Source organism: Vicugna pacos, chromosome 2 (assembly GCF_048564905.1).
Source record: "Vicugna pacos chromosome 2, VicPac4, whole genome shotgun sequence".
NCBI classification, from domain to species: Eukaryota; Metazoa; Chordata; class Mammalia; order Artiodactyla; family Camelidae; genus Vicugna; species Vicugna pacos.
In genome coordinates, this window is record NC_132988.1 from 120,884,284 (window position 1) to 120,909,361 (window position 25,078).

The window sequence follows — 25,078 nt, forward strand, 5'->3', positions numbered from 1 at the left end:
GGGCGGAGCGCAGCTGCCGCGGTTCGGAGCACAGCGTGAAGGCCACTGCCCGCGCTGGAATCTGGCCCCGCCGCCACTCACGGTGGCACAGGACTGCACCCTCTCACCTGCACTCCGGTTCCTGGGGACCGAGGGCCAGCCCACAGGCACCGCCCAGAGAAGACCAGAGTGTCGGCTGTCACAGCACTGTCACCAGAGCCTCACCACTGGCCAGCCCACGGCTGGGCCACAGCAACATCCACCCGAGGCCCCTGGGGAGACAGAATCACCCTAGAGAACTCTTGCCTCACAAGGCTGTGGTGCCCCAAATCCTGAGCCAAGAAACCCAGATAAAAACGGGCCTAAAATGAGTGGCACTGGCAGGCCCTGCATGGCAGCTGGGAAGCTGCTCAGGGGGTGTTCTACAGCCCAGAGCCTGGGTGCGCTCCCTGCCGAGGTGAGCCAGGAGACAGAGGTGACATCGCACACAGCCGCCACCACCCGGGAGGGACGCCCACAGAGCTAGGCACAGAGCGATATGCAAGGTCTTCCACAGAATAACGTAGGAAGTTTTTCATAACTCGCAGATTTGAAAAAGAGAACTAGGTACTGAAATAAAAAAAATTCAACAGCTGAGTTGAATATAGCAGACTAAATACAACTAAATGTATAATTAATAGATTAAAAGATAAATCTGAACAAATCACCAAGGCCTATGACTGGTAAAGAAAGGAAAAGTATTTGAGCGATTAAGAGACATAACATTCATATTTCCTTCTTTCAAAAATTTATAATGCACCTAAAAAGTGCCAGACACTAAATTTTAGGTGTTAGAGTTACAGCATTGGTCAAAATGAGATAAAACATACTCTGCCATCCTAGCTAATACAATAAGACAAGAAAAGGGAATAAAAGGTACATAAATTGGAAAGGGAGAACTAAAACTGTCTTTTGTTCACAGATGACATCAGCATCTATGTGCAAAATCTGAAAGAATAAAACAACTCCTGGAACCTACAAGCAACCGTAGCAAGGCTACAGGAGACAAGGCTAATGACACACAAGAGGCAACCACTTCCCCACACAACAGTGGTGAACGGGTACAGTCTGCACTCAAAAAAGTGGAACACTTGAGAATAAACCCAGCAAAACACGTACAAGACCCCAGTGCGGAAAACTATAAACCCCTGGTGAGGAGGAGCAAAGAAAAGCTAAACAAACGGAAAGACGTTCCACATTCAGGGACAGGATGGCTCAGTACCACCAGGATGTCCGTTCGTCCTAACTTGATCTGCAGGTCAAGCGCAACCCCGTTCAGAATCCCAACAGGCTGCTCTGCAGATACCAAGGCTGCCCCTGACGCGCAGGTGGGGAAGCAGAAGACCAAGAACGGCCGGCGCGGCACTGGAGACGGACAAGCTGGAGCTGGCGCGCTGGGCCTCCAGGCGCCGTGAAGGTGACGGAGCGGTGTCATGTCGGCAAGATGACAGGCAGGAAAAAGGTCAGCAGAGCAGGCCGGAGAAACCAGCAGCAGACCCTCAAATAGAGGCAACTCATCTTTGACAAAGGAGCAAAGACGACACACTGGAGCAAAGATAGTCTTTTTTAAAGACAAAATAAATGAACACACCCAACACGGAGATACAGAGAAGAGTCGTGGTTATCAGAGAAAAGGTGAGGGGGGAGGTGACACGGGTAAAGGGGCCAGCTGCATGGTGACAGATGGAAACTGACTTTCTGGGGGTGAGCACACTGTGGCAGACAGAAGTAGGAATACAATGTTGCACACACGAAACGTACTATAAACCAACGTTCCCTCAAGAAAAAGACAGTCTTTTCTACAAATGGTGCTGTAACAATGGGACATCTACATGCAAGGAGAAATGAATCTAGACAGACTTCACACCCTTCACAAAAATTAACTCAAAATGGATATAAATCTAAATGTAAAATGCAAAAGCACAAAGCCTCAAGAAAACCTGGACCTTGGGTCTAGCAGCAACCTTTTAGACCTTCTAGATACAACACCAAAGCAAAAATCCATGAAAGAGATCATTAATACACTGGACTTCAGTAAAAAAACAAACAAAAAAAAACACCTTCTGCTTTATGAAAGACAATGTCAAAAGGATGAGGAGACAAGTCACAGATGGGGAGAGAGTATCTGCAAAAGGCATTATGTGACAAAGGACTGTTACCCAAAATATACAAAGAACTCTTAAAACACAGTATGAAAATAAACCACCCAAACAAAACCGGCCAAAAATCTTAACAGACACCAAAGAAGATATGCAAACGGCAAATGAGCATAAAAAGACACTCCACATCATGTCATCAGGAAAATGCAAATTAAAGTGAGACACCACTCCACACCCGTCAGAATGGCCGAAAGCCAGAAGACTGACAACAGCAAGGGCTGGCGAGGATGTGGAGCAACAGGACTCTCACCACTGCGCATAGGAACGCAGACTGGCGCAGGCACTTTGGACGACAGTGCAGCGGCTTCTTACAGAAGTAAACACTTTCACCGTGTGATTTGGCGATCCCACTCCTTGGTGTTTACCCAAACTGAAAACTGCCATCCATACAGAGACCTGCACACAGATGTTTACAGCAGCTTCATTCTAGAGGAAAGAGAAAGATGGGGTGGAGGATGGGAAGTTGGTGGGAGGAATGTCCCTGCTGGCCCGGCTGAGCAAGCCCCAAAGCCCTTCTCCCCAGGCTCCGACCGCAGGCACATGCTGCCCACTGCCCCGCTCTCCCGGCTGCCGAGATGTCCAGCCGCAGGCTGCGGGGCCGCCCCGTAAACCAAACTGAGGAGAGTCCCTGTGGAGAAGTCTCAATGCCGGGACTGAAGTAAGGACTTCAGGACATCGCCCAGAGCCACACCAGGAGGGAGCCAAGCTCCAAGTCGTCCTTCCAGCAGCAGAAGAGAGGCTTACAATGGAAAAGTCAAGTCTGCAAATATGGTTCAAACACACTCTCTAATGCCCCCTTGCTTTCTAATGTGGCACACTCATCCACCTCAAATGTATTTTGGTCCTGCCTTCCCGGATGATGACATCAAGGAAGTCTGTGAACAACAGGGACAGAGGACAGAGCGTGCTAAGAACAGGGGCTGAGGGCGCTGAGGGCCCCCTTCCTCCACAAGAATTCTCTGAGAAGCTTCATTTTCTAGAACTTGGAATTTACTCACGGAAGTTTTGCTTCTCCTGCAGAAATGCACCTGTGACAGTAAGGACTTAATAACTGACCTGACTCTTGTTTCGTTTCCCCTGCAAAGAAGCTTAGAGCCACAGGCACACTCCAGGCCAGCCCCCCACAGCCCCAGCCTTAACCTTACGATGACACAGGAGCTGGTATCGTCCCTGGTGCCATGACCAGTCGCTCCCTGTCTTCTTAGTGTAATATGTCGAATCTTCCGATGCCTCTCACACGGCGGGGGTGGGGGTGTAAAATGATGCAGATGCAGCGGGAAACCACCTAGCAGCTCCTCAGAAAGCCACACGCACACATGCTGCCACACGACCCAGCAGCTTCACTCCTAAGGATCTTCCCAGCACAGATTTGAAAACGTAAGTTCATACAAAAACTTGTACCAGAATTTTCACAGAATTATTCAAAAAAGCAAAACAAACCCAAAGTCCAACAACTGCTAAGTGGACAAAAGAAATGGGACCCATCCATACAGCAGGGCATTCAGCTGCGAAAAGGAACACACTGCAATACGGGCGGGCCAGGAAAACAGGCCACGAGTGGCAGCAGCCAGTCTCAAGGGCTGCGTCCTGTGTGACACTGTTTACACGAAGGGTCCAGGACAGGCGAACCGGAGGCGGAACACAGAACGGGGGCGCCAGGGGCTGAGGGGGGCGGGAGGACGAACACACTCGGGAATCGGGTGGTGGCAATGGCTGCACGAACACCGGGCACGCACCAAAAGGCCACTGAACTACGCATTGTTAAACGGTTTAACTTGCCAATTTGATACTAATTTTATCTCAGTTTTAAAAATACCAAATCTTCCGTTGAATGAAAAGGTATTAAACATATTAAATCGTATCTTTCCTGTATCTATAGAGTGTTTTCCTATTTTCCCTCTAAGACATGCACAAAAGCACGATAAGTCACCGCATACAGCAAACACTGGGGACTCGAAGCCTACGAGCCAGGACTGCAGTCCACTAACGTGCAGTTCCAGGCCTGGCCCTCCGCACGGCCTGGTGGCCAGCCCACCCCAACAACAGCAAGACAGGTCCAGTTCAAGGACAGGGTACACTCCAGGCAGGGCCACTCAAGGCAGTGAACTGCCAGACACGCCGGCCAGAGGACCTCCACCCAGATTCGGGGAAACACCTGCTGACACTGATGGTGGTCCCGAGCCCTGGGCCCTCGGTGGAGACCCCCGCAGACACACCCATCAGCTCCCAGACCCCAGCTTAACAATGAGGCTGCACTCGAGGGCCATCAGGCATCCAAGGAAAGCTTATTGTAAGAGGCAAAAATTTTAAAGCAAAAGAGAACTAGGAGCTTAGACGAACACACAGCACAGGGAGTGAGAGAAGCTTCCAGGCGCACGCCCACCGGCAGGAAGCTCCACACACGCTCCGCACGGGGCTCGGGCTGCCCCTGCCTCACCGCCGCCTCCAGGAGGGGAACCGGTGGCCAGGGCTGAGGTAAGTAGAGAGCTTTTGACACTATAGGTTTTAATTCTGAAGCATATGAATATAGTATCTAATCAAAGTTCTTCAAATTTTCAAAGGAATATTGTGAAACTGTAAAAATATTTCCAAAATAATTAAAAATCCCTGCACTATCTGTAACTCCATTCCACAGTTGCCAAGGGGACAAAAAGAGAAAACCAGATACCATACGTTACTACAGTCCTGCCAAAAGGAGAAAAGAAAGGAGGGGCAGGACAGGAAGGAGGGGGGAGACACGGGAGACGGGAAGAGAAGTGAGGAAGGGGAAAGGAGAGGAGAAACACAGGAGAGAAAAAGGAAGAAAATCTGAAAATCATGCCAACAAAATATCCACATGATAGGAGTTCCAGAAACGGAAGATTTAAAAAATTATGGAAAAGACCTGACCGTTTTTCCACCGAAGACATGCAGACGGCCAGCAGGCACACGCAAAGATGCTCATCGCTGATCCTCAAGCAACACAAGTGGAAACCAAGGTGAGCCACCACCTCACACCTGCCAGAAGGACTATCGTCAGGGAGACGAGAAACAACAAGCACTGGTGAGCACGCGGGAAAAGGAGCCCTCCGGCCCTGCGGTGGGGACGCGACGGTGCAGTCACCGTGGGAGGCGGCGTGGAGGTTCCTCGAACCATTAAAGACAACTACAGGTGATGCAGTGACCCCACCCACGGGGACACATCAGTGGAGAAGAAACAGGGTACTGAAGAGGCATCTGCACACTTGTGTTCGCCACAGCACGACTCCCAAGAACCAACACACTGAGACAACCTAGGTGTCCGTCAGTGCACGAACAGATGAAAATGATGTAGTTTATACACACGAAGGACATGATTCAGTCATCAGACAGGAAGCCCTGGCATCTGAGACATGGACGAACCCAGAGAACATTATGTTACGTGAAATTAGCTGGACAGAGAAAGGAATATAAAATAAAAAGTCAACCCCACAGAAGCAGAGGGTACAGCGGGTGGTCGCCAGGGGCTGGGGGGAGGGGAAACGGGGAGATGTTGGCCAAAGGATACAGACTTTCATCTCTAAGACAAAGTTCTAAAAATACACTGTAGAGTCACTGCAATTAATAATACACTTGAAACAAACCAAGAGGGTAACTCCTACGCGTGCTCACCCTCCCACTGGAAGGCAGCTGGGCGAGAGGACTGACTGTTAATCAACCTGACCCTTGAGGCTGTTTCACCACATGTCCAGTCGTTACACTGTGCACTCCATTCCTCCAGTTTTCCTAATGCCTTTTCCCTAGTTTTACTGAGACACGACTGACACAGAGCACTGCAGGCTTGAGGTGCACAGCACCACGATCTGACTTACTTCATGCAGTGATTGTCACGGGAAGTCTAATGAACACCTATCACCTCACACAGACGCAACATTAAAGAAATAGAAACAATATTTTCTCCTCGTGAGGAGAATTCTTAGGATGTACTCTCTTAACTTTCATATGTAACGTACAGCAGTGCTAATTATATTTATCATGTTGTGCATTAGGTCTCTAGACATGGTACACTTTAAATATGTACAATCTTATTTGTCAATTACATCTCAATAAAACTGGGGAGAAATGTAAACAACTGGAGTCAAGAGTTTTTAAATTGTGAAAGAAATTACTCAAGACATCCCAGAATCAAAAGGTGGAAGAGACTCAAAGGGTGCTCTGCAGGATGAATGCAAGAGACCCACATGGTTTCGAGTGGGGGTGGAAGTTACTGGAGAAGGTGTGGGAGGCAGCGCTTTTCTGTGAACTTGCATGCCAAAATGGTCTGCTCTGTACCTGCACTGGATTGATAGCTTGGCTGGGTATAATTTAGATTGGAAATGATTTCTCTCAAAAACCTGAAGGCATTGCTTCATTACTTTGGGGTTTTCTGTGTGTATTTTGTCTGTTTAAGAGAGCTGATGCTGTCAGGGTTTCTGATTCTTTGCAAGTGACCTATTATCCACCCTCACTTGAAACCATGTGGTCTCTTGCATTCATCCTGCAGAGCACTCAGTGTTTGGTTTAGCTGAATAATAGAACAATTAATATTCATTTAAACCAAAAATTCTTCTAAAACTGTGGCAGACTAAAGGCAGCCAGAAATACTCTGCCACTCCCCCACCAAGAGATAAAGTCTGTGTCTCCACCCTGAGGTGGGCCTGGGCCTGTGACCACACTCACCAGCAGATACGGCAAACGCAATGCCTGGCCGCAGCCAGTCTTGCCCTAAAGAGCACTGGCATCTTCTCCTCCTCCCTCGGGAAGCCACCACCATGCTGGGAGGGGGCCCAGGCAGCCTCACAAGAGGCCCTGGGCAGGGAACTGGTGGGCTGTGGCCAATACCAGCAGGCAGCACAAATGAAACCACCTGGCTCTCGGCAGCAGAGAGCAGCGACAAGCTAACCCAGGCACACCGTGTCCAAACTTCAAGCTGTAAACAAACGTCAGGTTTTCAACCACTAAGTTCTGCAATAGCTTATTAGGTAGGAATAGACAACCCAGACACCACAGTACTGGGAAGTGGGGAGGGGGAAGTGGGAGGCCAGGGGATAAGAAGGCTAAATTCTTCTCTCGCGCCAGCAGAACTTGACACATAGTATATAAACCTCAAAGTTCTCAACTCAGCAAAATAAGCAAGTTATTTAAAAAACACAGACAGATGCCACAAGCAACAGCTGAAAGAGCAGAGCCTGGACTGTCACCTTCTGCTATGACCTTGCAGAGGAACTGTCTTTAGGGCACGTGGCTCAGTTTGATGAAGGAAAACGTCAACTGGAAATAGACCTAAATGTTAGATTGGTAAGATCACAGTCATCAGTTGCCTTCTACTTTTCTGATTCAGACAAATTTTTCACAAAATGTATTTTCTGATTATAAAATAATTAATAATAATCAAGCTTTCTATTTTGCCTTAATGATGTGTCAAAAAACTACACACCCTTGAAAATAAGATTTCTAACCCCCCCAAACTTTAGACAATACTACATAGCTACAGTAATCAAAACAGCATGGTACTGATACAGAAACAGACATATAGGTCAATGGAACAGCACAGAGAGCCCAGAAATAAATCCACAAACATTTGGTTACTTAATTTCTGACAAACGAGGCAAAAACATACAATGGAGTAAAGACAGTCTCTTCAGCAAGTGGTGTTGGGAAAACTAGACAGATGCACGTAAATCAATGAAGTTAGAACACTCCCTCACACCATACACAAAAATAAACTCAAAATGGCTTAGACTTAAACATAAGACAAGACACTATAAATCTCTTACAAGGAAACATAGGCAAAACATTATCCGACATACATCTCAGCAATGTTCTCCTAGGGCAGTCTACCCAAGCAATAAAAATAAAAGCAAAAGAAACAAATAGGACCTAATTACACTGATAAGGTTTTGCACAACAAAGGAAACCATCAGCAAAACAAAAAGACAACCTATGGAATGGGAGAAAATATTTGCAAAAGATGAGACTGACAAGGGCTTAATTTCCAGAACATATAAACAGCCCATACAGCTTAGTAAGAAAAAAACAAACCCATCCAACAACGGGCAGAAGACCTAAACAAGCAATTCTCCAATGAAGACATAAGAATGGCCAATAGGCACATGAAAAAATGCTCAATATCACTAATTATCAGAGAAATGCAAATCAAAACTACATTGAAGTATCACCTCACACCTGTCGGAATGGCCATCATTCAAAAGTCCACAAACGATAAATGCTGCAGAGGGTGTGGAGAGAAGGGAACCCTCCTACAGTGCTGGTGGGAATGCAGTTTGGTGCAGCCACTATGGAAAACAGTATGGAGATTCCTCAAAAAACTAAAAATAGACTTGCCATATGATCCAGCAATCCCACTTCTGGGCATATATCCAGAGAGAACCTTAATTCAAAAAGACACCTGCACCCCAGTGTTCATAACAGCACTATTTACAATAGCTAAGACATGGAAACAACCTGAATGTCCATCGATAGATGAATGGATAAAGAAGCTGTGGTATATTTATACAATGGAATACTAGTCAGCCACAAAAAAAATACCATTTGCAGCAACATAGATAGACCTGGAGATCATCACTGCAAGTGAAGTAAGGCAGAAAGAGAAAGAAAAATACCATATGATATTACTTTTATGTGAAATCTTAAAAACACACACAAATGCACTTATTTACAAAACAGAAACAGACCCACAGACATAGAAAACAAACTTATGGTTACCAGGGGAGAAGGGGGTGGGAAGGGATAAACTGGGAGTTCGAGATTTGCAGATGCTAACTAATATATATAAAACAGACAAACAAGTTTATATTGTATAGCACAGGGAACTACATTCAAAATCTTATAACAACTTACAGTGAAAAAGTATGAAAATGAATATATGTATGTTCCTATATGACTGAAGTATCGTGCTGTACACCAGAAATTAACACAACATTGTATACTGATTATACTTCAATAAAGTATATACATATATAAAAGTAAGATTTCTACAACCTCTAGGCTGAAGCTCAGAACTTAGTTTCTGCTACATCATTCTCGTGCTGGGAACTCACAAAGGGAGGGCAGTGGGGATGGTGCCAGAATCCGGTCAGGACAGAGAACCAGCTCTGAAACCGACAGCAAGAACGAGAGGAGCAGTCGGCACCGACCAGGGGAGGCAGCAGTGGCTTCTGGAAGACAGGGACAGACCAGACGGAGTGCAGAGGCTCCCCACAAGCACCCAGGGTGTCCTTCACACACCAGTGCTATGCCCGGCCCCAAGGAGTCACCCTGGAGTCTTCGAGAGACGGAAAAGTGAAGCCAGGGCAAGATCTTGCTGAAACATTTCATTTCTAGTGGGCCAGCAAGACCTAGGTTTCCTCTGTCTCAGAAGTTTATCAGCCTGCAAAACTGAACAGGGCCCTCTGCAAAGGAAGCGGAGAGGGTAATCACCTGTGACTTGTCCTGACCCTTGACTGGTGTCACCTGCTCGCTCACAGAGAGCCCTAACGGTATTCAAGGAACTGCACAGGCTTGGCCTCCAGAGGTAGGCACTGGACTGACAAGAACTGCTAGCGTTTTCTCTAAGAAGTTGTAAGCAGTTGAATTTTAAAGAAATAAATACTTGATACAGATTTCAGAACTCAACAGAAAAGAATCCAATAAACTGTTAACATGACACTTAATCTCAACTCCTCTTCCACAAATAAAGTACACAATCTCAGACACAGAACAACAGGAGAGAACCCTAACAGCATTGTTCTTGCAGCTCTCAGTCCGGGAAGAGCTGCTCCCCTCCCGAAACACGCCTTTTCTCTCCAGGAGGAAGAGGAAGCTGTGTGAAGTCAGACAGCTCCTCCACCTCTCGGGCCAGCTCCAGCCTGCACCGCGGAGGACTTCAAACCTGGAGAAGCAGGGTCCTCAGCATCCAGGCCACACCGACGGGCACAGGCCTTGCCTGCCACCCCAGGTCCCAAGCACACCACCAGCTCGCCCTCGGAGGCACACCTGTGGCAGGGGCCAGGACGAGGCAAGGGTGCTGCCTGCGTCACGCTTCCACTCACGTGGGAGGGCAGGTGGGGACAGCAAGTGAGGGTCAGAAGCGCAGGGAGGGCACCACCACAAATGGGGGCTCCGCCGAGACCTGATCCTTGAGTGGAGGAGTCAGTGGGAGTTTTAAATCTCCTTGCTCGGCTTTTCCTGGTTTCTGAAACCTGAAAGGGAAGTAAATGCAAACGCTCACAAAAATCTACAGTCTGGACAGCGAACTGTGCTTCCGCCATCTGGTTTCGTCCAACAAAACTCAGGGCCTCGCTGACACCTCCCTCCTATTCCAACAACAGGCTTTATCAGCTTCGTCCAGAATCTCTTCCCACTGATATGCGGGCCACCTCTCCCCTCGGGCCCACCCCCCACAAGGACTGACGCCACAGGCTCCTAACTGGCTGATCAGGGAGCAGCACCACGCGGGCTTGTGAGAACACAGGCCGCTGCACCCCACTCCAGAGCCTGACTCAGCAGCTCAAGGGGGGGCCCGGGAGCGGGCATTTCTAAGGAGCTCCTGGTGACCAGTGCTGCCACTCTGGGGACTGGACCTCGAGAACCCCTAGGCGAGCTTGTGGGGCAGTAACAGCTCAACCCAGAGCTTGCTTTCTCGCTCACAGCACGTGTCTGTGTGCTCCCACAATCAGATGCAAAAGAGGACGTGATAAAGCACACGTCTCTCGGAGCTTTCGTCAGAAGCAACATGTCACCTCATTGTCCAAAGCAAGTCACATGGCCACACCAGATTTCAAGGGGGCAGGGTTGGTCAGCCTCCCAGGCACCCAAAGCAGGCACAACCGGGAAGACCCTAACCCAAAGAGACAGCAAGCACAGATTGGTCTCCCGTGCCCACCACTCACTCCCCTAATCCTCCCATCGCCAGTTTACAGAGAAGCGCACTTCCCAGAGCAGAGATTCACCGCACACACACACACCCCACACCCCTGTTTAAAACCCTTCAAGGGCCTCACACTGCTCTTAGGATGACAATTCTCAATACAGCTAAAAGAACTCACCCCGCCCCCGCCCTACAACCCTGTTTTGTGCCCAGTGCTCCAGCCACTCAGCCTTAGGTCCGCTCCGTCTCAGGCCCTCGTCCGGAATCCTCACACGCGCCCTCTGCCAGGCCTCTTCTGCGCCCGGCCCGAGGCGATCCCATCAGGAAGCCTTTCCTGACACCAGACCCCAGTTAGGTCTGACCTTCCTACAGATGCTGCTGGCTGTGCCCAGCCTTGCCTTCACGGCTTTCTTCTCGCTTGTCATGAGAATTCTGAATGCATGTAAAGGTAGAGCCTGACGTCCACCTAGGCCAGTCCTGATCCAGTCACGCCCTCGCTGCCCCCTCTTCACAGAACTGTGGAGCAAATCCCAGCTGCTGTATCATCTCACTGGCAAATTCTTTTACTTTCATTCTTCTTCTTGGTGGGGGTAATTAGGTTTTAGTTAGCTAGTTAGAATGCCAGCACTGGGGATTGAACCCCGGACCTTGTGCGCTCTGTGTACCACTGAACTTACACCCTCCCCGCTCACTGACAAATTCTGTACACAGCTCTACACAGTCTGAATGCTTTTCTTAAAACCACTACAGCAGTTAAAAAGCATAATAAAGAATTCCTCAATAACAAACCTGGCCAGTGTTCCAATTTCTAACTGTCTCAAATAGTGGAAGTGATGTTTACTTACATCTCTACCTAGCTGGCCTGCCTTGGATGCAAATAGTCCTACATAGTGCGGTCAGCCCATGTGCCTCCAACCTCCCATCATCCAGAGACTCCTTGTTTTACTTGCTGAAGAGACCTGGTCACTGCCCAAATCCTAAGTTCTGCCAACGGCCATCCTGCAGGGTAGGTTCATGCGTTCCTTTCCCCCTGCGTTTCCTGTAAGCTGGTTATGGGGCATAAAGGCTTGATCAGTTTCAGGTCAACCCTTTGGCAAGACTACTCACGGGCTTTTCAGAGATGCAGTCTTTCCTCTGCTGTCTCTCCTGTTTCACCCACTCAGGTCTGTAAAGTCCCTGGGACCAAGGACACAGGTTATGGCCCATTGCCGGCACACAGCTAATTCCCAAGGAACAAAGAAATGGCACCAGAAGCCATACTGATGAGCAAAAATATAACGGCACACCATCCTATTCACATGTGGACAGTATATGTTCAAACGCCCCCCAAGACGACGGACGAGCAGTCAGTCCCCAGAGCACAGAAGCAGAGGTCAGGCCCTGCAGGAGCCCCAGGGCTTACAGCTTTGTGAGCTGGGTCAGCACTTCGCATCGCAGGGATCAGTTCCCTGCTGTGAGGACTCCATGAGGCGAGGGAAGGAGGATTCTCCCTCAAAGCCACAGAGGGAGCAGCTCTGCACAGACGGCACCCACTCCAAAGCTTCTGGGGGAAGCAACACAGAAGGCTCTTATTTCTAAGATATATTTTAACTTTGAAAATCTAGGAATTCAATTTTTACGAACTGAAACTCTTTAGGAACACTGAGGACTCCAAAGTATCTCTTCCACGTGTTAACTCTCAGTGAATACTAGGCACTGCCCAAAGCCCAGAGGGCTGCTGCCTTGAAACACCCACAGTCCACAGAGGGGCAGGAGCCTGAGCCCCGTGCCCGAGGCAGGGCCTAGCGCCCAGAGGCACAACTGCTGGGGAGCGAAAACCAACACGTTGAGCGCCACAGTGCAGGGGCGGTAACTCTGGCAGAGACAGAGACGAAGACTAGGCTCGAGGGGGGCAGAGCAGGGCCGAGCAGGGCGGCTTGGGAAGAAGCCACGGCTCAGGGAAGACCCGTGGGGCCAGCGCAGCTCCTCACCAGAGCGGCAGCGGCATGACAATGAGATCACAGAGCAGCCGCAAGGGGCTGGCCAGTGAAGATGCTGGAAAAACACAAGGGACCACACGCCATGCTCAGGACCTAGGGCTTCCTCTTCTGGGTGAAGAGGAATGCAACACAGACACAATTTCAGCTGGCAGGTGAGATTAGAGTTTCTTTCTGGAAGGAAGACAGGTCGATCAGAAACAAGGCCTGCCTTCCCTTCCACTGGTTCACGGTGAGATAAAATGGTGCCCTCTCCACCCAGCCTCCTCACATACTATTCACACCCTGTGAACAGCAGGGGCGCCTGGGCCACCCTCCCCTCTTATTCTGGGCCCCACGTGGACCCCAGCCCACCGAAGAGACTTTGGTCCCCACCTCCTGCATCTGTCCACTCTTCCTACCCCATCTCCTGTGCCTTGGGAAGGACACTGTTCTCTAGCACTGGCCCACAGCTCTCCTCACTGACCTGTCACTGCCCATGGCCCTCCACCTTTCCCACCTCACTCCAGGGAAGCGCCCTCACGCCACTCCCTCCATCCACACCACCGCTGAGACACACGGTGCCATGCCAGACATCACACTAGAGGGCTGAGAGTCTGGTCACTCAGACAGCCTCTGACTGACAGTCACTCAGCTACGTTCCAGGTACGAGGCATATGACAGTAATCGAAGCCAAAAGAGGAGCAATTCCTGCCTCTACAGACACCTCGATGAAGCCAGGCAGAGAGACAAAAAAGGAAAATGCCCGGAAAGTCAGAGGGTAAGTGCTGTGGGATAGAAGCTAAGGCAGATGGGCGGGGCTGGACGCAGCAGGGCGTCCTAAGTCAGTGTCAGGGGAGGGGCCGAGGAGGGGAGTTTGAGTAAAGCCTTACAGGCAGTAAAGAGCAAGCCAGGCAGGTGTCCCGGCAGAAGGCACGGCAGGTGCAGTTGCCTGGGGCCTGGAATGGCCTCGGTGCTCCAGGAGGCCAGAGGCCAGGGCGGCCGGAGCAGAGAGAGTGGAGCAGGCGAAACACAATGTGCTCAGGACACACCTATGAGGGCTCTCCAGACGGGCAGGCAGTCTGGGGTGGCTTTCCAGCCGAGAGCTGAATGAGAAGGAATTAACAGGAGAAGCCAGCTGAGCCCACAAATGCACTGGAGGGGCGGAGGGGGGAGCAGGGACAAAATCTGACTACGCAGAGGCCCAAGGGACGAGTGCAGCAGCAAGACGGGCTGAAGAGGTCAGGGGAGGTCAAAACAAGAAGCCCAATGACAGACTGGTCTTGAACCCCAGAGGACAGCAGAGATCCCTGAAGAGCGGGGCCTCACATGATCACAGCTACATTTCAGAAAGACCAGGCAGGGTGTGGAGTACTGACTGAGGTTAGTAAAGCCAGAGGCGGAAACACACTTTCCGACCTGCCAGCCTCCATAACACAACAGCAAACACACGTGAAAAACTAATCAAAATGTGAGAACACTGCTGATATAATACACCCTTAACAGCACAGCAAACAATTCATATCATCAACTCTTTCAATGACAACCAGTCAAGTTAAAAGTTGAGCTCCCAACTCCTTCCAGTAAGACCAAACTTTGTCTCTCTACAAACCCACTAGGGAAGTCTCACTACTAGGGTTTTTGAGCTGTAGGCCAGCACTCAGCTCAGCCAGCATTTAGCAGTTTCTATCATCATATACCTTGTTGAAACCAGTAAGTACTAAAAAAAATTAAGATGCTTTGAAAATTGATCTTTGGCCGTTTGCTTTTTGGAAGGCAGACTCAAGAACAAAACTAATTTGAGGTCTGTCTTGAATTATTTAACTAGCAACCAAATCTCACCAAATCAATCAGCTCCTTTGTATACTGAAACCAAGAGACAAATGCAAAATGCTGACAAGTCCCCAGGGTAACCAATTTAAGTCTTTTTCTCCCCAAAGTGCTTACCGTAGTAACAGTTCCTGAAAAGGAAATTAACAGATCACATAAAAACACTTTGTAAAAGATAAACATAATCCTTTACAACTTCCATGTTGCCTGCTCTTGCATTTTGTATATTTTACATTCTTTTTACTTCGCCCAGTGACACAGAGAGGTTCAGCAGAAACATCTCAGTGGTAGGTACAGGTCTGTTCAATTATTTGTTGTACTCATATGCTTGCCATTTTTCATCATTAATTTTTACTTAACCTTTGAGTCGACTAAGATGGAAAAAGGAAAAGGAAGGAAACAGCCCTGCCTGGCTAACAGGGTCTTGGCTCCCCCAGGTAAAGTGGCCACAGCCAGCCCCTGACTTTTCACACTCAGCTTCTTCCAGGGGGTCCCTTTCCCTTCAAACATGACTTAAGGAAAAGAAACACAAACAGGCCGGACGCTGGTATTAGAATGTGCTGTTCATCCTAAATCATACGCCCATTTATTCAGCATTCACTGGAGGCCTGCCCTGAGGAGGCACCAGTGCAGGCCAGGCTGCCCAAGGTTTTGCGAATCCTACCTCCAAAAGCTCATACACGGGAGAAAGGTCACTTACAGCCATCAAAGGGCTGGGTCCTCTGCGCTCAAAAAGGGAGACAGCTGGTCCACACCCAACAAGAGTCCACACAGCGCTCGCTCCGGCAGCACAAATAGCAAAACTGGACCGCCACAGAGAAGAGCAGCACGGCCCCTGTACAAGGTGGCACGCAAATTTGCAAAGCGGTCCGTACATTTTATTACTTTAGTTAAAAGCAGTGAATTCTTTTTTGAAAGCTTTGAGAGTCAAATCTCTAGGAATAAAACTTTTAGAACTGTTAAAAAAAAAAAGTCCACGCAGAGGCTTGGGCCAGGACAGGGCACCACATATTCAGGGACAAGGGCACGTTTACTCAGTCTGGCGGAGAAGAGTGAAGCTCGGAGCACTGAGACGCTTATCCCAAACTGCATACACTCTGCAGCCAAGAAGTTCATCAAAACAAAGCAAACCTGCGTACCAGAATATGTGAGTAGAAAGCCTTGCATCTTCAGTTCCCGCTGATTAATTATAGTACTTACTGAGAAAGGTTATTTGCCAGATTTAAAGACCAGGGCAAAATAAATGTGGATTATGAACTTCAGCATCATCTTCGCACACCCTTTGACGCATGCTCAGTGACAATCCCATGTCTCCTATAGCACACTTCTATTGGTGTCTTCTACCCTCTCACCAGCACTTCTCAGTGAGTCTAATCCCACCTACTTTTACATGATTTACACTGAAGCAGCAAACCATAAAAAAGGAAGTAACTAATTAGTTTACATTCTGCCATGTGAGTTAACTTTTTTTTGAGTAAACTTTTTAACACTGGACTACTTGTAGGAGGAGAGGTCACCGCACAGGTGGAAGGCTCCATTCACTCCTCCGAAACTAAGCCACGGGGCTCTTAATTTCTCATTTCTAATTCCTGCAGTTCTGACATAATCTTCATCTGATTCCTCACATTTAAGTAAATGCTATTTTAACAGCCCAGTGTAAATCAGCTAAATAAAAACCATGAGCCTTAGTAGCCACATGTGGCAGCCTGTTTACCTTACTGTTTTGTTCTATGTTTCTCCACATAACTTCAAATTATGTTAATCTACAAACCACATTGCATTTATCATACATGTACACACACAAGAATAATACGCTCATGATTTCTGAAATTCATAAAGTTATTTATCGGATCCTCCTAAATTGGAAAGTTTACCACTGGAATCAGAGGCCAGCCTCAACGGTAGTCATGCAGTCTCGGGGGGAGGACTTTCGTACCACAAAAGTCCTCACTTTACCAACCATCAGCCCAAGACTGAATGCTGCTGGGCGTCTGAGAAAATGGAAGAAAAGAAAAGGAAATGACTCAAAGTAATCGTGCTTAGGGCATGAGTCCTCTGCACTTCCAGTCGGCAGTTTAGATTTGAACTAAGGGCGGCTGTGGCGTGCAGGAGCACACAGCAAGCACACCACCAAGAGCCTGTGCTCTCAGGACTTGTTTCCTTCACGTTGCAGATTGGAGCTGTGCTTTTTCATTGTTGCTCTCATATTTAAATATGTAACGAGGACCTTTAAAACAGCTGGGAAAATAAAAAAGTTAAAGTCCCGGTTACATAAATGAGATGGGATGGTGTCTAACTTATTTTCCATCTTAATAATCTAATTTTAAAGTACATAAAAGAAGAGGAGTATACTCAACGCGTGGTACCCACGTGAGGTTTTTAAGTTGTTTAGTGATTAGGGAACACACATCTTGGCGCTTAAGTCATTCAAAAGTCAAGGCCTTGAACGTCTGAGCGCGGTTGTCAGGACTGAAGAACTTCCCTACTCTAGCTCTGCACTCACCCTCACCGACTTGGTCTTCCCTTCACAGATTCTGTGACACACACGCACACACACACGCCCTAACCACCAGCCCAGGAGCGATTAACGCCGTGGTGATACTAAGTTTCCACTCGCATGTCAAATCTACTCGCGTCTTGGCACACAAGGAGAAAACACTAACGCTGCACCGGGTCCTGTCCCTTCGGCCGAAACTCGGACTAGCATTTTTTAAAAGCCGAGATTTTAAACCGCCCTTCTCACGAGTCGGACAGAGCCGGCCGCTCGGCCCGGGGACGCACCGCTGCGCACCCGGGGGCCTCGGGCCGCTGTCTGCGCCCAGCGCGGGCGCCCAGGGCCCGCAGCCCCGGGCGGGGTCCCCGCGCCTCCACCTGCCAAGGCCAGGCGGCTCGGGCGCCCGCGCTGACCAACGGCCGGCGTCCGGGTGTCAGCGCGGACCCTCCGCAGACAAAAAGCGCCCCCGGCCCCGGCCGCCCCTCCCACCGCCGCCCGGCCCGGCCCGGCCCGGCCCCGGCCCCGGCCCGCTCGGCGCCGCCGCGAACAAAGGCCGCCGGCCCGGAGGCCGGCACAGGTGCAGCCGCCGGCCCCGGGCCCAACATGGCCGCGCCCGCCCGCCGCCCGACCCCGTTAGCCCGCCCGGCCCGGCCCGGCCCGGCCCCGGCCCCGGCCCCTCCGCCCCTCCGCCCCTCCGCCCCTCCAACCCGCGGCGGTTGGGCCGGCGGCGCCAGTGACCTGTTGTGCGGCGCATCCTCTGGCGGCGGCGGCGGCGGCGGCGGCGGCTCTCCGGCGCGGCGGCTCCGGCGGCGGCGGCCGGGGAGGGGGCCGGGGCCGGGGCCGCGGGGGAGGGAGGGAGGGAGGGCCGAGGGAGGGGAGGGGGCGGCGGCGGCGGCGGCGGCGGCGGCGGCGGCGGCGGGCGCAGCGCGGCCAGGCCGAGGCTCTCCGCGCGCGGCGCCGACCCCGCCCCCGCGCCTCCCGCCCGCCGCCGCCGCCGCCGGGCCGCCGCCGCCTCGCAGAAGCCGCGGGAAAGTGCGCGCCGCTGATTGGCTGCCGCGCTCGCGGGGCTGCGGCCGGGCTTTTCAAATCCGCGCGGGGTGGGGCGGCTGCGGGCGGGGGCCGGGGACGCGGGCGGGGACCGCTGGCCTGGGGTCGAGGGCGCGGGCCGGGGCCGGGAGCGCGGGACCCCGCGAGCCGCCTCAGACCGGCTCCGGGCGCGCGCCCCGCTCCCGCTACTCGGCCAGGCGCGCGACAGGAGGCGGCTCAACCGAAAGCCCGGAGCCAGAGTCCGGAGCGCGCGCGCGCGCGGGGTGGTGACGTCACTGTCGCGCGCCCAATCGCCGCCAGCGAGGCCGCCCGCGCGATCGCGGCCCCAGCTCGGGGCGCGCGGCCGTGGAGCCGGGACAGGGGGCCAGCGGCGCCGCTCCCTCCCTGGCTCCCCGCGTGGCCTACGCCCGCAAGGCCGCGCGCGGGCTAGGCCTGTGCTAGCCGCAGGCCGACACCCAAGTGGTCACCCACGTGGTCACCCACACGCCCCTGCCTCGGTGCATAAAGAGGGCTCCCAGGTCAGGAGGCTCTCTGGCGCGGGTCCCCAGTCCGGGAAGACGGACGTCAGGTTCCAACCGCCCCTGGACGCGAAACAGCTGGAACTCGCAGGAAAGCAATGTTGGGGGAGCTCCCAGGACTGCCGAAAAGGGTGCAGAGGCCCCCATACCTGCGCTCCCGGAACCTGCATCACAAACACCAAGTGGGAGAGGGGAAAGTAGGCCAGAGAGAGGCTGGCCGTCGCGATGGTAGTGGGATCTTCCTGCAGAATATCTGCAGGGCGTGCATTCAGCCTTCCCCGCATCTCGCAAGCTCGGATCTGGCCTGTGTCTCGGTGCAGTGGGGAGTCCGTGGTCAGAGGCAGAACTCCCAGCCCCTGAAACTGCTAGGGTTCATGCCATTCTTGTGAGGCTGGGGTGGGAAAGAGGCCCAGGGCAGGCCTAGGAGTGCCAACCAGTGGTCAGGGTCTAGCTTTGAGAAGATCACCCTGGCTTATGGTGAGGACAGTGGACTATTACGGTGGACACAGAGATGTGCCCCTCAAGTGCCCATTCAAGGAAGGTCTTCCTGCCCAGCTTCCAGCTGCCAGCTCCTACAGGGTCTACGCCAGCTGCAGAGAGCCACCTCCCTGCTGGTCTCTCTTTCCTGGGGCAGCCACATCTGGTAGCTGAAGGGATGGAATACAAAGGCCTGGTCAGCTCTGCCAGTGCAGGACTCCGGTAGGCCACACTCACTTAAGACAAGTTGGCACTTCAGACTCCCCACTTCCAGCAGGGCAAGCTTCTGCTTCCCCAGAGCATGAGAGGCCCTCTGCAGTGTCCCGGGGAAAAGGGTTACAGAATTGCTCACCCTCCCACCCAAGGCTATATGGTGAGATCCTACTGCGTGTGCTGCACCCTTGCAGGGCACTGGAGCCTGAGCGACCAGAAGAGAAGCCCTTCCCCCATCAGTCACTGCCAGGACTCACCTCCGGCCACCAGGTGCCACTGGAAGGTGTCTAGCTGGGTGGTGGTCCATTCACATTTGCATTTTGCCACATCTCTTGGCTGTAGGGAGAGTAGGTACTCTCTCTGGGCCCTGGATCCCTCTGCAGCACAAGCCTGAAAACTGCCCATCTCCCCAGTATCTTTAAATCCCTGCAGTACAAGACAAGTACCACCAGATCTCATTTGATTTCACAGATTTGGAATTAGGCTCCTCTTCAAAAAAAAAAAAAACTCTAGAATAGTGCAATCAACATGTAAATTTATTCAAAACATGCAAGTGTGTGTTTAAATTTTCTTGAAGAAAGTTATTTGGTGCTGGCTGATATTTTCCCACTGAGTGCAGACCTCCCTGGGCCCTAAGCCCTTTTCATCCAGTCTGGCCATTTGGGCAGCCGCAGCCCTGCACACACCAGGGTCCTCACCCTGTGGAGACCATATTTCTGATGATCAGGTCTCCCTCCATCAGTGCAAGGAACAGGAGCCCCTCACAGGACTGAAGGAAGCCATGAACAGGTAGATTCCTGGGTGAGGAGACTCTCATCTGCCCCTTTGCCCCCTTGCAGATGGGGGAGGGCCATGATGGTGGAAGACCCAAGCCTGGTGGGCACAGAGGGGTGCAGGGCACTCAAGGATATCATCAGCTGGGGCCGAACCTTGTTTGGGTCTCTTTGAGAGTCTTAACATTTCTCAAAATGAAAACTCTATACTTAGGAGAGATTGCAGGAAACCGAGGGACTGGGAATCTACTGATATCAAGTAGCAACTACAGAGGAGAGGCATTCCAGGGGCAATGGCTGCCCTGCTCTGGCCTATTGGGGTTCAGTTGCTCTCCATCTCAGCTCTCCCCTGCTGCCCCGCCCCCATCAGCCTCTCAGGCTGAGGCCAAGCTAGGTAAGGCATTTAGAATCAGAGAACCCCAGGCCTGCCTGCTAGCTCTAAGGCCAGCCATGCAGCCACACAAACAAGGGGTCAAATGGAGCTGGGAGTCCCCTGGTCTCAAGGTCTGCAGCCATTAACCGCCCACTCAGGGCATACAGCTCTAGGGGGCACAGTCCACTCCATGTTCTCTGTGTGGTCCTAGCCAAAGCCCACTCTGCCTCCCTGCTCCTCCTCCACACAGGCCCTGCAGCTCATAGCTGAGACCTCCCTGCAAGAGCTGCTGCCAAAGGCAAAGCCCAGGCCCCTTAACCAAAGGAGCCCCTGAGCCCTGGTTTGGCCTCCCCATCCCCCACCAGGGCCAGGGTCCCCCAGGGGCCAGGCTCATTGCTGTTTCCATGGGGATGCATGCACTCTGACCCCAGCCTTTCTCCATCCCTGGCCAAATAAAGAGAGCTTCCAAGTGGAAACCAGTGGTCTCAAGCCGCCCCTCCTCCCATGCCCCAGGTGGCCCCTGCCTCCAAGGAGGGGAGTGGGGGAGGCCCAGAGCCTAAGCCAAGCAGTGGCCAAGGCCTCACACCCCCAGACCTTCTTGGCAGCCCCTTCCCAGCCCTGACCGCTATGCTCCCCAGGCTGGAAGTTTGCCTTTCTAAAGGCTCAATTCTTCCTCAGTTCTTGCCCAGCCCAAGGACCACTTCCGTTCACTGGGCCAGCCCACAGGAGTTAGCGGCAGTACTGTGAGGCCTCTCAGGGTCACATGGGCCAACCCTCCATTGAGCAAGGGTCTCTGTCAGGGAGATGACGTGGAGACTGAAGCTTTACTGAAAAACCACACACCCTCACCCAAATCCCAGCTGAGAGGCCCGAACAGGAGGCCTCCCCACTTTCTCTGCCCGCCCCTCTCTCCATCAGCCTCAAGACTGACCTACAGGAGCCCCTGAGGCCTGAGGTGCCCGTCATCAGAATCTCAGTGGTCACCTGCAGGAACAAACCACAGCCAACCCCGGACCATGGTCCCCTCTTAAGGGCAACCTCAGAGCCATCTTCCCCACCTCCCCACCCCGCCATGGGCTGCATCCTGGAGATTCCACCCCAGCCAGCCTGGGGCTCACCCCTCCCCAGGATTCCACTTCCTAAAACCTCCTCTAAAGCAGCCTCTGCTCTCCTGCCACCCTGCCCCGCTCCTACCAGGGTCTTAGTTCGGCTTCCTATCTGGAATTGGGCAGCAGTTTTCTCCTCACTGGTTCCCCACCCCTTTCTCCCCCTTTAGTTCATTCTCTGCACCCAGCCAAGGGAAGTTTCCTAAACCACAAAACTGATCATGTCACCCACCTGCTAGAAATCCTGCTATGGCTCCCCAGTGCCCCCACACAAAGCCCACTTCTTGGTGAGCCTTGCATCAGACTTGCAGGAATGAGGAGGCCATCACACTCTGCCTCTTCCACCAGCCCTCTCCCCAGCGCTCCCAGTCAATAAAGCTCACTCCTCACTGGACTACACCCCATGGACAGACACATGAACCTACCCCTGGGCAGGGTACCAGACTGGACTTCTTCCCTTCCTCTCCCCATGCCAGGTCTTAGCTGGGATGTGACTTTCTCCAGAAGCCTTCCTCTACCCCCTCTCAGGCTGGCTGAGTCCCCCTGGGGGCACACGCAGCCCACGTTTATCTCCAGGTGCCCTTGCGGCCTCATGATGGACTGAGTGCCAGGCTTCCAGGCTTGGTTTCCCCTTGTTCTAGCAGCTTCAGGCTGCTGATGGAGTACCACAGGACAACGCAAAGTCTTTCTCTCACAGTTCCGGAGGCCAGAAGCCTGAAACCAAAATGCATGTAGGGGCTCGTTCCCTCCAAAGGCTCTCCCTAGCTTCTGGTGGTGGCTGGCAGTCCATGGTGGTCTTTGGTTTCTATCAGCGTCTCTTCAGTCCCAGGCTCGGTCTTCACAGGGCCCTCTCCCTGCGTCTCCACCTGTCTGTTTTCTCTTCCTATAAGGTCACTAGTCATTGGATTAGGGCCCACCTAATGACCCCGTCTTAAGTTAATGACATCTGCAAAGACCCTGTTTCCAGTTAAGGTCGCATTCCCATGCACCGGAGTTGGTACTTGAACACATCTCTTTTTTGGCGGGGGGTGTCACAATTCAACCCACAACACCTCTCTTCCTAGTTGCATGACCTTGGGCAGGTTGTGAGGCCTCTGTCTGTGAAATGGTGACAGGAATAGCTCATTACTTGCTTTGGGAGCGGCTGCGAGGCAGGAATGGCTGTGTCAAGTCAGAGCCCGCCTCCGCTGAGGGCGCCAGCTCGCACCTGCGGGGCCGCCCGCCCTCCCGAAAGCGCAGGGTGGGGACGGTGCGAGCCAGGCGCGGCGGAGCGACTGGGACAGGCAGGCTCACACGATGAGGAGCCCTGGCCTGGCCTGGCCGGGCGGCGGGGCTCCCGGGGTTAGGGACCCGCGGGGAGAGCCGGCCGCAGGTCTCCCTGCGCCCTGACCCCGCCTCCGAGCCCAGCCCCACACAGTCCCGCCGCTCATTGGTCACGCTCCTCAAAGCCCCGCCCCCTAGCGGCCCCGCCCTGTGCCCGCGCTCGGCTCTCGCTCGCACGGGTCAGGTCCGCTCTCCGCCCCGAGTCAAGGCTGTTTGGTTTTTGCCGCTCTGGCTCTCTTGGAGGGAGGCAAGCGATGCCTGAGAATGGACAGCAGTGGTGAAAAGACGGGCGACCTCCACCATGCCGCCCGCACGCCTCCTGCAGCCCCTGCACCCCCTCTCTTCACCGAGACTGCCCAGATCCAGGACCAGCCTGGGCAGGGCCCGCGGCCAGCGCTGCCCACTCATTCAAGCTTCGGCTAAAGAAACATTGTTATGTGCTACAGTAGCGCTTCTTTTTCTAATTGTGAATATTTCAGGAAATTAAAACCCAGGACAGCAGAAAGAAGAAAATAAAAGTTTTTCCTAAGCCCTGGGCCTGCAGCGAGATGTAAGCGCTGTTAAGAGCTTGGGGAGTGCTGTGGACCACTTCTGTTCTGGATAGGTGACCAGCTTCACTGACCTAAGTTGGGGACTGACCAGGGACAGGAGGAATGGCCACTAGGAGCCACTTCCTGCTCCCAGCCAGACAGATCCTTTTTATTTTTTTTTCCACTGGAATAAATTTAAATTTACAGGGAAAAAAAGGCAAATATAGCAGAGTTGCCCCCAACTGTTTCCCCTAATGTCAACTGACCTTACATTTCTATAGTAGCTTTGTCAAAACTAAGAAACCAACGTGACTAAACCCCAGACTTGATTCAGAGCTTGCCAGTTTTCCCACAAATGTAGAATCTCTTTTAAAAGGAAACTCTGACCAAGACTGCTGCTGTGGGCTGTAACAGAGAAGTTGGGACAAGACCAGCCTCCCACTGTAAGCACCATAACACGCACAAAACAGCTGAGATGATGGTTCTCAGGTGGTGAGGAAAGGGAAGCGCAGGACTGCGATCCCGAGGGAAGGAGCCTTCCAGAGGCACTCCTGGAAACCGTGCAGCCCGGCTCTCTACCTGTGGGCAGCCTCCTCCCATGGCACAGGGAGATGGAGTCCAACGGGGCAGCGACGCGGCTGGAAGCTGTGGGGAGGGCCCTGGAGAAGAGTCCAGGTGTAGAGGGGAGTCCCACTGTCCTTGGCGGAGGACATGCTTAGGGTGAGGATCCTGGACTGACCAGAAAACAACTTCTGTGGGACTCTGGCCTGGCCAGAGTGGAGGCCTCATGGAGTCCCATGAATGTCCCTGGACATGCAGCTGAGACCCTAAGGTGCACGCCCTGGGAACTGATGCTGCACCCTGGAGCAGAACACTCTCCGGACACATCATCTCAGCCACCTATTGCTGAGGTCATAGAGCCCCGAAGCTTAGTGATTCAGAACAGCTGTCAACACTGCTTATCACATGCAATTTCTTTGTCAGGAATTCGGAAGTGGGGGAGCTGGATAGTTCTGGCTCAAGGCTCAAGGTCTCCCATGAGTTTGCAGACAAGATGACACCCAGGGCTGCTGGCATCTAAAGGCTTGCCTGGGGCTGTGGATGGACCGCCAAGGTGGTTTACTCAGGTGGTGCTGTTCATTGGCAGGAGGCCTCAGTTCTTTCCCATTTGGGCCTCTCCAGGGGCTGTTCAAGTGTTCCCCTAACATGGGGGCTGCCTTCCCCCAGAGCAGGAATCCAAAAAGGAGGAAGGCAGAAATAGCGGTCTTTCGTGATCTGGCCTTCAAAAGCACACGTGGTCACTTTCAGAGGATGATAACAGAATCTAGAGATTGTAACATATCATCTAGAACAACCAATATACAAAAAAAAAAAGTCATGTGGCACGTAGAGAAAA

General features: G+C 52.3%; 1 protein-coding gene and 1 non-coding gene across 4 annotated transcripts in view; one reads left to right on the top strand and one right to left on the bottom strand.

Moving 5' to 3' along the window:
- The window catches only part of NSD2 (nuclear receptor binding SET domain protein 2), a 71,961-nt gene extending 52,062 nt beyond the window's left edge, over nt 1–19,899 (bottom strand). For 2 of the 3 annotated variants that reach the window (XM_072947205.1, XM_072947217.1), the window contains exon 1: nt 19,835–19,899. In XM_072947205.1, the coding sequence (XP_072803306.1) occupies nt 19,835–19,884 (50 nt within the window). In that variant the 5' untranslated portion in view covers nt 19,885–19,899. Of the gene's footprint in view, nt 1–18,060; nt 18,164–19,834 lie in introns of those variants that run through there. The other variant, XM_072947214.1, reaches the window with a different exon arrangement.
- LOC116276743 (U6 spliceosomal RNA) lies at nt 15,602–15,707 on the top strand. The gene has a single exon (XR_004186241.1). It is a non-coding gene; the product is annotated as a U6 spliceosomal RNA (small nuclear RNA).
- Nucleotides 19,900–25,078: the final 5,179 nt, after the last annotated feature.